A 12,066-nucleotide genomic window follows, 5' to 3' on the forward strand; every position below is an offset into this window, starting at 1 on the left:
TCTAACGATGTATTTTCAACAGTATTAGCTGAACTTTACTTTGGCAATAAAAAAAAGATGATTTAACAATATAATTTCTCTTCCTCTGTTTTCTTTTCTCTATGTCCAAATAATACAAACAATTAGAACTAAAAAAAAATGCAGATTAACAGGCTAAAAAGTATTCTCGATAGTTTAACAAGATTTGTCAGTATACTCACTCGATGACTTCTCATTTTCTCATCTGTAAATCAATTACCTACACTACACTACACTACACTACAGAGTAGTTTCAATAAAAAAGAATAAATGGGTTTTATGGGCGTAAGGCTCCGTTAGTGTGTGAGCATATTGGATGGTAACCAAAGAAAAGAAAATAAATAATTTGATTAAATGAATTGTATTATTTGTTTGTAAGAGCGTTGGCAGTCTTTAAGGTTTAACATTAAAAGATTATTTTTTTTATATTGTTTTCAAAAAAAAAATAATTTGATTAAATGAATTGTATTATTTGTTTGTAAGAGCGTTGGCAGTCTTTAAGGTTTTTTCCTTTTTTCTTTCTTTTTTTTTTTTTTTGAAAAGGGCAGTCTTTAAGGTTTAACATTAAAACATTATTTTTTTTATATTGTTTTCAAAAAGATAATTTTTATACATAGAGTTGCAAAAAAATAAAAAATTATTTTCAACCAAAATAATAATAAAACTAACGAAAATTATAAAATGCACTCCTTAAAAAAATACACCGATGCACCCTTATTTATTTTGACATTCGAGAGAATTTTTCAGTCCAAGTTTTTTTTATGGTCGTGCATGTTGTAGTATTTAAGACATCCTGTAAATTTTTTGAGAAATTTGAAAAAAATTTAACACACCAAAAACAAGGTTCAAACAGTTTAAACACTTATTTGTATATCGTAAATTATTCTAAAATTCTCAAAATTGTACAAGATGTCGTAAATAACTATAACATATATGATTATAAAAAAAAATTGACTAAAAAATTATTCTAGATATCGAAACAGATAAAAAGTACATCAATGCATTCTTTTTAGAAGAGTGTATTATAGTAGCACCTTAAAACTAATAGAAAACACTCCCACTAAATAAAGTAAAATGCCTCATTTTTAAATGATAGAAAAAAATTTATAAAAACCTTTCATATTAGTTAATTTCTCAATAAATTTCTTTTACCTCAACAAAGATCGGATAATCATTTTTCTTAATGATATGATGTGTATAATTTTTTCATTATATCAAAATTTTATCGATTGGGTTGATTATTTTTAGTTATTTATTCCAAGAATTAACTCGAATTTCTTTTTAACAAGTAACTAATTCGATCGAATTGAATAATGTGATTTGAAAAGCACTAGCAATAATTATTGTAAACTCCATTTTGTATTTATTTAAATAAATATAAATATGTTTTATTTTTTAAAATTTCCTGTCTGAAGGATATTTTTATTATTTTTTAATTAAATTGGTTCATTTTTTAATTAATATGAAAAACATAATGATTTTAAATTTTTTTAGACTTTTTTATTTTGAAAAAAGGAAATGGTAATTTCATTAATTAGCTAATTCAGCCATTAGAACAGAGTGTGTAGGACAGCGGGAATTTTTTCAGACTGTTAAAGCACGGACAGTGTTTTCAAAAAAAAAAAAAAACAGACAATGAAATAATTTCCTTGTGACACATAAAATTTAACTAAGCGTGCGTGACAGGTGTAGCATAGGTAAGGGTTCTACAATACCAATGGTATTCCGTCACCACACTCTATATAAGACCACGTATAAAAATATCTCTCTTAGAGTTTGAGACTATCCACTCCCCTCCCAAAAACCCAAATTTCTCTCTCCCCCGAAGCTGCGAGAAAAAAAAAAAACGTATCCGGAAGAATACGAACCAGAATATAACTGAAAACCCTAACCCTAGCCGCGGTTTTATCCACTTCTGATTTCTGACCTCGCGGGCTAGCTACATCTTCCTAGTTGAGATTGATTGAAGACCGAGTCTCGGAACATAGGTCTAAGGGTTTCTTGTTCACGGAAAGCTGCATGCGAGGAGGAATTGCGGCTCAGGTCGATTTCAATTGGGAATTAGAAATTACTTGTTTTTCGACTATGGATTGTTTGTGTGGTTATTGTCGGTGATGACCGGAGGGAGATGTCACCGGCGGAAGAAGATGATGGGTAGGGGTGCGGTCGGAGGTTGTGGTACTGAGGAGAGGTCTGGTCCGGTTTCTAGGGTTCCGGTGAAAATCCCGGCGACTCTACTGGAGGTTTCAGAGAAGACGTTATCGTCAGCTCATGTCGATTTCTTTTCACAAGCTAAGAAGTCTTTGTGTTTGCGGTCTCCGTTTGATAATTCCGATGAGGCTTTGTCATCGACTGTGCCCACTCTGCCAGGTGGTTTGGCTTGGTTTTTGTCGAGGCAGTCGGATAGTCGGAGACGGCACAAGAAGTCTCATTCGGGTGCGGAGAAGAAGAAGTCTTCTCGGCCCAGTGAAAAATCCAAAACCTCTAACATTTGGATTGAAACTGAAGAATATTTCAGGGACTTGACAATGGCGGATATAGACGCGTTGTCAGAGGTATCTTTGCTAAGTACTTCAGCTACTTGTAAGTATTTCTTGATTCCGGATTTGAGAAATGCTAGGGGAGAACATGCAGATGGTTGTAGTGAAGAGAAGGTGAAGTTCATCAATGAAAATAAAAATTTCGTTAGAGATGAGAATGTTAATACTGGACATGCAAATGAAAATGATATAGAAAACGAGAGCGCTAATGATGCAAAGAAACATGAGATTGTGAATGAGGAGGTAAAATTAGAGGAGGAGGAAGACGATGAGCAATCTATGGAAATCGATAGCGTGGTAGATAATGACATGCCCCAAGAGGAAACGAGTTCTTTCGTTTCAGTACCGTCCGGCAGTGTTGAGTGGCTTTTAGGTTGTAGGAATAAGATTAGTTTGACTACTGAGCGTCCTTCGAAGAAACGAAAGCTTCTGGGTGGTGATGCTGGGTTGGAGAAGGTTTTGGTAGCTTCTTCTTGTGATGGGAATACATCCTTGTGCCATTTTTGCTCCACTGATGATTCGGGGAAAGAATTTAACCGGTTGGTTTCCTGTAGTTCTTGTCAGGTTTCTGTTCATCGGAAGTGTTATGGCGTACAAGGGGATGTAGACTCATCGTGGCTGTGTTCACGGTGTAAACAGACTACTGATAGTAAGGATTCGACGAAGCCATGTGTCCTTTGCCCGAAGCAGGGTGGTGCTTTGAAACCTGCTCATAGAAGTGTTGAGAATGACGACTCCGTGGATTTTGCTCATTTGTTTTGCTCTCAGTGGTTGCCCGAGGTTTATATTGAGGACATAGTGAGGATGGAACCGATTATGAATATTGAAGCAATAAAAGAAACTCGCAAAAAGCTAGTGTGTAACATATGCAAGGTGAAGTGGGGCGCTTGCGTTCAGTGCAGTCACGGTATGTTCTGTTGTATTGTTTCAGTATCTTAAGCCATTCTGTATTTCAGTAGATATTAAGTTAATATTGGAGTATTTGCTTAAGTTTGTTATAAAACGTTTGAGAGCATCTCTAATGGTGCTCACTATTTTTTATCCAAATTTTAGCTAAAATAGCTAAACAGTTAGAATAGATAGTTATTTTTATAATTCTTGCTCCAACCATGCTCCCTAATTTAGTTAGCATTTGATTATTTCAATAATATTTTATGATTTGAATTTATTAAATATAAATTAATTGGTTGAAATAATGAAAAAGGTAATAGTGCTTTTATTAAAATAATATTAAAAAAATTTAGCAAAAAAATAGGAAGCTCCCTATCCATTCTCTATTATAGAGAGCATTTTTTTTTTATGGTTGGAGCTATTTTTTTTAAGACTCACACCCTATTTTAGCTTTAGAGAGCATAGTTGGAGATGCTATGAGTACCTGAGAATTTCGCTAAAATATCCTTACAATACCATTAGCATTGAGTGTATTACCATGCTTTTCTCTGGGCTTCACTTATTTCCATTTACGACTTTTAGATGAGCTGTTATACGTTGATCCCATATTCTGATATAATTAGAAAGCTTGTTTTATAGTTATTTGTGACTAGATGGCATGGATATTTTTATTCCTTTTTAAATAAAGAAAAAAAATCTATGTTTAGGCTATTTTCTTTCCTTGTGAAATGGATGACCCGTAAGTTTTAATAGGGAAGTTTTCTTTCTCCCTCTCTCCCTCTCCTCTCTCTCTATATATATACATATCAGTTCCTGTGAATAAATTCCCATACTAGTTTCTTTTCTTTTTGGTTCAGGAAGTTGCAGGACTTCGTTTCATCCCCTATGTGCGAGGGAGGCTAGCCACAGAATGGAAGTTTGGGGAAAATATGGTTCTGATAATGTAAGTCCTGTTATTCTTATAATTAATGTTGCTGCTGCTTTTTATTTATTTTATTATTTTTTTCCTGCTATTTATTAGGATTATTTATCCTTTTCTGAACTTATTTAGGTTGAGTTAAGGGCATTTTGTCCAAAGCACTCGGAAGTGCTGGACAAAGGCATTACCTCTAAGTTGGCATACCCTTCTGTAGTTTCTGGAAGTAATTCTTATTCCACGGACCATCTTTCTAAGACGGGAAGTGTTAGCCATAGAAATGGAGAAAACATTGCAGTCCAATTAGAAGTGTCGGATATCATTTCTGACAGGCAAGATGGTGAATCTCAAGAGTTGAGATTGCTTGATTCTGGATTAAAGGCTAGACTCATGTCAGGGTGCAATGAGTCACATCCACCTAATGATCTGGGGACCCTTGAATGGAGCCACGATGATGTTAATGTATCCAACTCCTCAAATTTTAAATTAATTTTGAAGAAGGTGCATTATGTTTTCAATAGCATCATCCAGTATTATTTGTTTACATTTTGTTTGAACTTCACTTGTTCAAAGTGTTTTGACATTTTCCAATTATCCAGTTGGTTGATTGTGGGAAAATAAATGTGGAAGATGTAGCATCAGAAATTGGCATCTCACCAGATTCTCTGTCAGCCTCGCTTGCTGTAATGTCAAAAGTTTATGTTCCTATTAATAGCATGTTATTTCATCAAATATTTGTTGGGGTACGGTATCTTGCCTAAGGTTAGTTTTTGTTGGAAGTTTACCTTATTATCTTTTGAAATTTTTCTGCAGGATAATACCGTAGTCCCTGATGTGGAGTGTAAAATACTTAAATGGTTGAAAAACAATGTGCACTTATCTAGTCTACATAAAAATTTGGAAGGTAGAATATGATTGATAGTTTCATTCAAGGCTGTGTGTGAAGCTTTTGATGATTCTAATGCTGTATCAATTTCAGAATCTGATGTTGCTGGTCCTGTAGCTGTTAAATCCGTACCTCCACGACGTAGAACCAAAGGCAATATTAGGATTTTAAACGATCCCAAAATGTTGCAGTCATCTCAGCAGATGTTTATTGACAAAGAGTCAATAGTGAACGAGGTCAAGGTAGATCTACCGAGGGGAAAAGAACCTCAGAAATCAAGTGAATTATCCATTCTTACTGTTGAAAAGGTACCATTGTTATGAACACTTTCGCTGATAGTGTTTTTGTTGCACTTTAAGTTCTAAATTTTTTGTCTTTCTATGTGAATTTGTTAAACTTTTCCATGAAATTTTACGTTGCGTCCATTTTAGAAATTTTACATCATGTATTTTCTTTCTGCATACCTGTTTTTATACCTGATATTATGCATATTTATGTGAACCAGCAAAAAGTCTTTTGCACTTTGTATTATAATTATTGGGTTGCCTATCCTTCCATTGTTTATGTAGTCAGTGGTGTAAGAAGAAATCTTACTCGAGATTTATTATTTGGGTTACTACAGTAGCTTATAATGAATAGATTATGTATGTGTGTGAATATATTCCTGTACATATGTTTGCTATTAATATTGGACAAACTCTGGTGTTATCTCACATCTTGTGGGTTGAATTGTCAGCTATTCTTTGGATTTGTGTAGGTGAATCATGCTTTTATAAGTATGGTCAAGATTATCTTGTAAATAAGCCATGATGTGAGAATGGGGCTGGCTGGTCAAAGATGTTCTAATTTGTAATTCTTTTTTTGGCTAACTTGGTAGTGTAAGTTGAAAAATAGGTGATCAAGAGTGATTGCTTTGGTATTCTTTTCATTGTAGCACAGGCTTATGTCACCTGTGTACGTTTTGGGTGGTTTATGAAGTCATTATGTGTATTTTTCTGATTTTTTTTTTCTTTCTGATGTTTAGTCAGCACAATTTGGTTTTTAGGGCACTTTCTCCATTTGACAGTTTTTCTCTACATGCATTAATGCCAGTAGTACATTATGTTACCCTTTTATATGTTCAGAACTTGATTGATCCTGGAGGGGTTCAACTTTCTACATCAATGAGGTTAAATGAAGGTATGCTTTTCTGATTTATCTTTCTGATATTCTTTGCATTGGTTAGATGTAAGTTATTATTGATGGAGCAGAAAGGAACTTGATAATATGATTAGTAAGTTTTGGCATGTTTCATAGTCCTTTGTTACTGTAACTGTGTATTTGATGTTCATAGAAGGAAAAATAGTTATGGGGTGTGGTGTTTGGATAGGATTTGTAGGAGGTAGGCTTTAACAAGTGGAAGTTCAATGTACTGATGTTGTTGAGGCTCTACATGGTTGGCTTCCGTGTTGAAGTGGTTAGATTGAATTTGTGCAATTTCCATGTTGCCATCATGGTTTTCCTATCCAGACAATAAGTAGTGTCTTTTGATTTCAGTGTCTGTTTGGTGCATTGGCATCACTCATGTGATTGATTGGAGAATGATTTTTAATCCTAGTCACATTTGTATGGGGTTAGTTACCCATATTAATGAGTGTGAAATTACTAACCTCTTTCCTCGTCCTAACTACCTCTCATCAATTTTAAACTTCAATACTACTGGACTTCACCTTTAACTTTTCTTTACCCTATCATATCCTAAAGTGCTAAGTTTTTCAATTATTATTCTTTTTTCTAATAATCTTAATCCAGTCCAATACTACAGCAAAATCAATATAGTCTTAAAACTAATCAAATCTAATTTAAAGTAAAATCTATGTAGTATTTATACTAATATAGTCTAGTTTAATTCACGATAATAATCATATTCAATCTCGTGCAACAAATGCAACCTTGGGCATTATCTATCTTTCATAGTTAGGCAAGAGTGCTAGAGTGTTTGTGCTATTTATAGTTATATTCATGACACTTCTCTATTTCCTTAGTTCACCAAATTAATGTGTGTTCGCCAGGTAGTCCAGTTGAACGTTCAAACTGCAACTCTCAACAAAGTGCTCAAAAAGAGGAGGTTTCTATTCCTGAGGATTCTTCTGTGAATGCAGATGAAAATCCACCTTGTTCAGTTGCAGATTTAGCTGTTCCCAGTCTCCTGTTAGTTCTGGGTCCTTTTAATCATATATTAGTTCTCGTAATTTATTAACAGTATGTTTCATTAAATGTTTGGAGTACGAGGAACCCTGCTTATATTGCTCTGAGTTGCAGGACATTTTTGTTATATTTTGTTTTGCTTTATTATTCGTTCTTATTTTATTTTGTGACCTTTTTTTCTTATATATATATATTTATATGATGCAGAAAAGCTGATGCAGAAACCGCTCATAGTTTCTATATCCATCCAGATATTTGCAAGAAACTAATGCAGATGCAGAATAAGGTCGATGTAAAGACAGCTGGGGAATTCGAGTTTAATGATGGTATTGTGCCTTTTGCCGTTTCTATGTTGATTGATATTGTTGATGGCTCTAACAGGTCTTAAGACTTTACAGGTTCCACAGATGGGGGTATGTCTCGTTTTGAGGTGCGCACTAATGCCAGTGACTGTTGTATCCACCCAACTAAAGATTCAAGGTGTGGGATGACTTGTAAAGCTGATGGAGTGACTTTAGAAGAGTTAATTTCTTCTAGGAAAACAGGAATTCTGGACTTTTCTCCTAATGACGAAGTGGAAGGGGAAATCATTTATTATCAGAACAGGTTACTGAGTAATGCAGTTGCAAGAGAGCGATTTACTGGTCAGTACACTATTCTCACAGCTTCTGTTTAACATTTGTGTTTTTGTTTTATGTTGATACGTTACTATGTAATTTACATTTTGCAGATAATTTAAAATTTAATGTTGCCAAGAGTCTGCCACAGGAGATTGATCTGGCTAGTGTGAACAGATGGGATGATGTCATTGTTACACAGTATCTTTATGAGCTTAGGGAGGCAAAGAAGCAGGGGAGGAAGGAGAGAAGGCACAAGGAGGCACAAGCTGTGCTAGCAGCTGCAACTGCTGCTGCTGCAGCTTCTTCAAGGACCTCTTCATTTAGGAAAGATGCATTTGAGGAAACTACTCATCAAGAGGTTTCTAACTTTTTCATATCTAAATAATTATTCTTCCGATAAATTATTTATTAACGGAGTTTACTTTACAGAACATGATGAAGTTGAACACCACCAGTGGGAGGTTTGGAGGTGGCTCTCAGCTGATCCCACGGGCAAAAGAAACACTTCAAAGAGTGGCGGCTCCTAGGATTTCGCTAGAGAAGCAAACTGATTTTGCAGAGTCACTAGTAGATTTCTCTAAAGAACACCCTAGATCATGTGACATATGCAGACGTTCTGAGACAATATTAAATCCTATCTTAGTCTGTTGTAGTTGCAAGGTTTGTTTTCTCTAATTATTGCTCATTTGTAAATTCATTTATCGATTTTAGTTTAAATTTTTCCCTTTTAACAGGTCGCAGTTCACCTGGATTGCTATCGGAGTGTTAGGGAATCTACTGGTCCATGGTACTGTGAGTTATGTGAAGAATTATCATCATCAAGAAGTTCCGGAGCTCCAGCTGTCAACTTCTGGGAGAAACCTTATTTTGTTGCTGAATGTGGGTTGTGCGGTGGCACAACTGGTGCTTTTAGGAAATCTTCTAATAGTCAATGGGTCCATGCCTTCTGTGCTGAGGTTAAATTATAAATTCTATTTCTCATGAATATATCAGCTCTATTTTTAAATTTTGTAGTGACAATTATTTATGCGTTTGTCTTTTTCTAGTGGGTCTTTGAGTCAAGATTCAAAAGAGGTCAAGTAGATTCAGTTGCAGGAATGGTATGTTTACATCTGCATTTCATTGTTAATAGACTTCATGTTGTAGATAAAATAGTTTCTCTCATAGAAAAGATAGTTTATAAAATATCTTGTTGCTAGAAACCAGTACTTATTGTAGGCTTGTTTTTAAACAGGAGACGGTGTCAAAGGCAGTTGACTTGTGCCTTATCTGCCATCGCAAATATGGTGTTTGCATTAAGGTCAGATTTTGTTTCTTCTTCAGTGTATTTCTCTCATGAACTAAAGTATTCTTCTATCAAGATAGCTGATTGCTATATACTTCCTGTTCTGCAGTGCAATTATGGCCATTGTCAAGCGACATTTCATCCATCCTGTGCCAGAAGTGTCGGTTTTCACATGAACATAGTAAAGTCTTCCGGGGGGAAGCAGCAGCACAAGGCTTACTGTGAAAAGCATAGCTTGGAGCGAAGGGCTAAGGTTGAATATTTAGTACACATACAGTGCAACCACTTATGGTTTATGATTTCATGTATTATTTTCTTCTTCTCTTAAAATGATGCCCTGGTGGATTATGATTTATTTTTCCTAATTTCTAGCTTCTTAATGTGTACAGGCTGAAACACAAAAACACGGAATCGACGAGTTGAAGCGGTTCAAGCAAGTTAGGGTATGCATTATTTAAAATACAATTTCCCCCTAATTTTGCTATTTGTAATCACCTAATTAAGTCTATGCATTAATGCATTTACAGGTGGAGCTAGAGAGGTTACGTCTTCTTTGTGACAGGATCATCAAACGTGAAAAATTAAAGGTATTACTTGATTTAAACAAAAGAATATATGGAGTATTTATTGTATATTTTTGATAGGTGTTATATATAGTTTGCCACAAACGGCATCAATATAAAAAAAAGCATAATGAATTCTATCAAACAATGAAATTTACCAAGGAGCCATAACACCTGAAAAAAGGGGAGACAGATATGAAGCTGTCAAATAGAAACAATTGGTTCTTTCAAAAAAAAAAAAAAAAATAGAAACAATTGAATAGAAAGGTACTTTGAACAGCCACCAGAGGCCAAAGAGAAGCTAGCATTGTCCCTTCATGACTAGCTAATGGCATCTACCTTTTATCTCTTGGCTGTTGGATCAGTATCTTAAGATAGAATTAGAATATCACATCTATTCCGGAAATATGTGGGTTGATATATGTGTTCTAATTTATGTGCAGACAGATTTTACCTGAATGGTACATGTGTTCTAATTTATGTGCTGACAAGGATTTTCTGAATTGGTGCGTGTTCTGATATATGTTCAAGAGTATATTTATGTACTTTTCTTTGATATGTGCAGCGGGATTTGGTTTTTAGCTCACATGAGATACTTGCTATGAAACGAGATCATGTGGCTCATTCTTTGCTTGTTCAAAGTCCCTCCTGTCTTCATGATGTTAGCTCAGAATCCGTTACAACATCTCTCAAAGGCCACACAGATGGTTACAAATCATGCAGCGATGCAATTCAACGTTCAGATGACATAACTGTGGACAGTACAATTTCTTTCAAACGCCGAAGTAAAGTCTCCAGCACCATGGATGACCATAGGACAGAAGATGACTGCACCACATCTCATAACCATTTTACCCGGAAGCACGTGGAGAGGCCACAATATTCAGGGAAACAGATTCCCCATAGACCTACTGCTACCAGTAATCTTGTAGATGATGATGGAGGATGGAGGTCAAAGTTAAAAAAGGTATTATGATTTATCATCACAAAATTGTATTTACTGTCAATTTTACTGACTTTTTCTTAATCTATTCTTAAATCACAGCAAGAAACTTTTGAGAAAGAGCTAGTAATGACATCAGATCAAGCAAATGTGAAAAACATGCGGTTACCTAAAGGTTATGCATATGTTCCTGCTGATTGCCTTTCAAATAAGAAGCAGATCAATCAGGACTCTTGCTCTGGTGAACCATTAGAGCCTGGTGGGTAGCATAAGGGGCATATTGAGGTTGGTTTTGCTTTTGATTTTTGCACGGAGGATGAAAGAATTCAAATCCCCATGGATGTGTATTTCCTACCTTTTCCTCAAGCTGAATGGGAGACTCCTGAAACTGCAATGCTTGTCTGATTAAACACGAGGGGACTGTCGGGTTGGGGCTTTTGCAAGTGCAGCATCCCAGAAAATGGAAAGATGTCATCAGATTGTAGTATTAGCTGGGACGTTGTTGCAGCATTGTTGTATATTCATGATGAGAAATTAATTGTATAGTGGGAGTGGGTGGAGGAGGAGCATGTTATTTCATTTGTGTTAGAAAGTCAATGTTTCTTTCATCGTGTTAATGTTATCCTTTTTTGAAGGATCGAAAGAGGAGCTCATCTCATCTCCAGCCCAGATCTGGTTGTAACATTGTACAAGAAAATCAAGAGGATTATAGAGATCACCTACCGTTCCTGCTTTGTAAAGTTAGTGTAAATATTTATATTTTTTAATTAACTATGTCGATCTTTAGGAAACTAGTTTCGCTCTCCTCTCCAGATTGGATTGGCGCTTTGAAATTATTTCCAACCATATTGGTCTCTTGATTTTTTTTCTTTTAATTTTATATATATTTATATAGGCCAATCATGAAGTCTCTTTGAGGTGTGTTATCCCTCTATTGATTTTTAGTACTTTATTTATTGACAAATAGCGTCTATTTTTTTTTTTTTTTTATCTGTATTCCATTATATAAAAATTGGAAACCGGCCAGATTTAAGGTTTTTTTTTGGTATTTTCATTAAATTAATGGTCAAAGAGGTTCGTATTTTTTTTTTTTTTTTAAATTAATACATTGTTAAAGTGGTTTGAGTAGCGGGTTTCTTGTTTTTCCTGTCTGCCTTACCAAATAAAAATTAATGGAAAGATCACCAAGTAAAAATTAATGTCACATTACAAAAGAA

General features: G+C 34.9%; 1 protein-coding gene across 2 annotated transcripts; it reads left to right on the top strand.

Annotated features, from left to right (window-relative positions):
- The first annotated feature begins 1,785 nt into the window (after positions 1-1,785).
- LOC115713717 (uncharacterized) lies at positions 1,786-11,749 on the top strand. 2 transcript variants are annotated; one of them, XM_030642199.2, is made up of 20 exons: positions 1,786-3,465; positions 4,307-4,392; positions 4,501-4,866; positions 4,965-5,048; positions 5,179-5,269; positions 5,345-5,559; positions 6,376-6,430; positions 7,303-7,441; positions 7,646-7,764; positions 7,828-8,082; positions 8,169-8,416; positions 8,488-8,718; positions 8,793-9,014; positions 9,105-9,158; positions 9,293-9,358; positions 9,453-9,596; positions 9,733-9,786; positions 9,871-9,930; positions 10,472-10,873; positions 10,952-11,749. In XM_030642199.2, the coding sequence occupies exons 1-20, from the start codon at positions 2,133-2,135 to the stop codon at positions 11,114-11,116; spliced, it is 4,389 nt and encodes a 1,462-aa protein (XP_030498059.1). In that variant the 5' UTR covers positions 1,786-2,132; the 3' UTR covers positions 11,117-11,749. The 2 variants fall into 2 exon arrangements, with proteins under 2 accessions (XP_030498059.1, XP_030498062.1); XM_030642202.2 differs by having other exon boundaries at positions 7,837-8,082.
- The last annotated feature ends 317 nt before the right edge of the window (positions 11,750-12,066 follow it).

The sequence above is a fragment of the Cannabis sativa genome, chromosome X (assembly GCF_029168945.1).
Source record: "Cannabis sativa cultivar Pink pepper isolate KNU-18-1 chromosome X, ASM2916894v1, whole genome shotgun sequence".
Lineage (NCBI taxonomy): Eukaryota > Viridiplantae > Streptophyta > Magnoliopsida > Rosales > Cannabaceae > Cannabis > Cannabis sativa.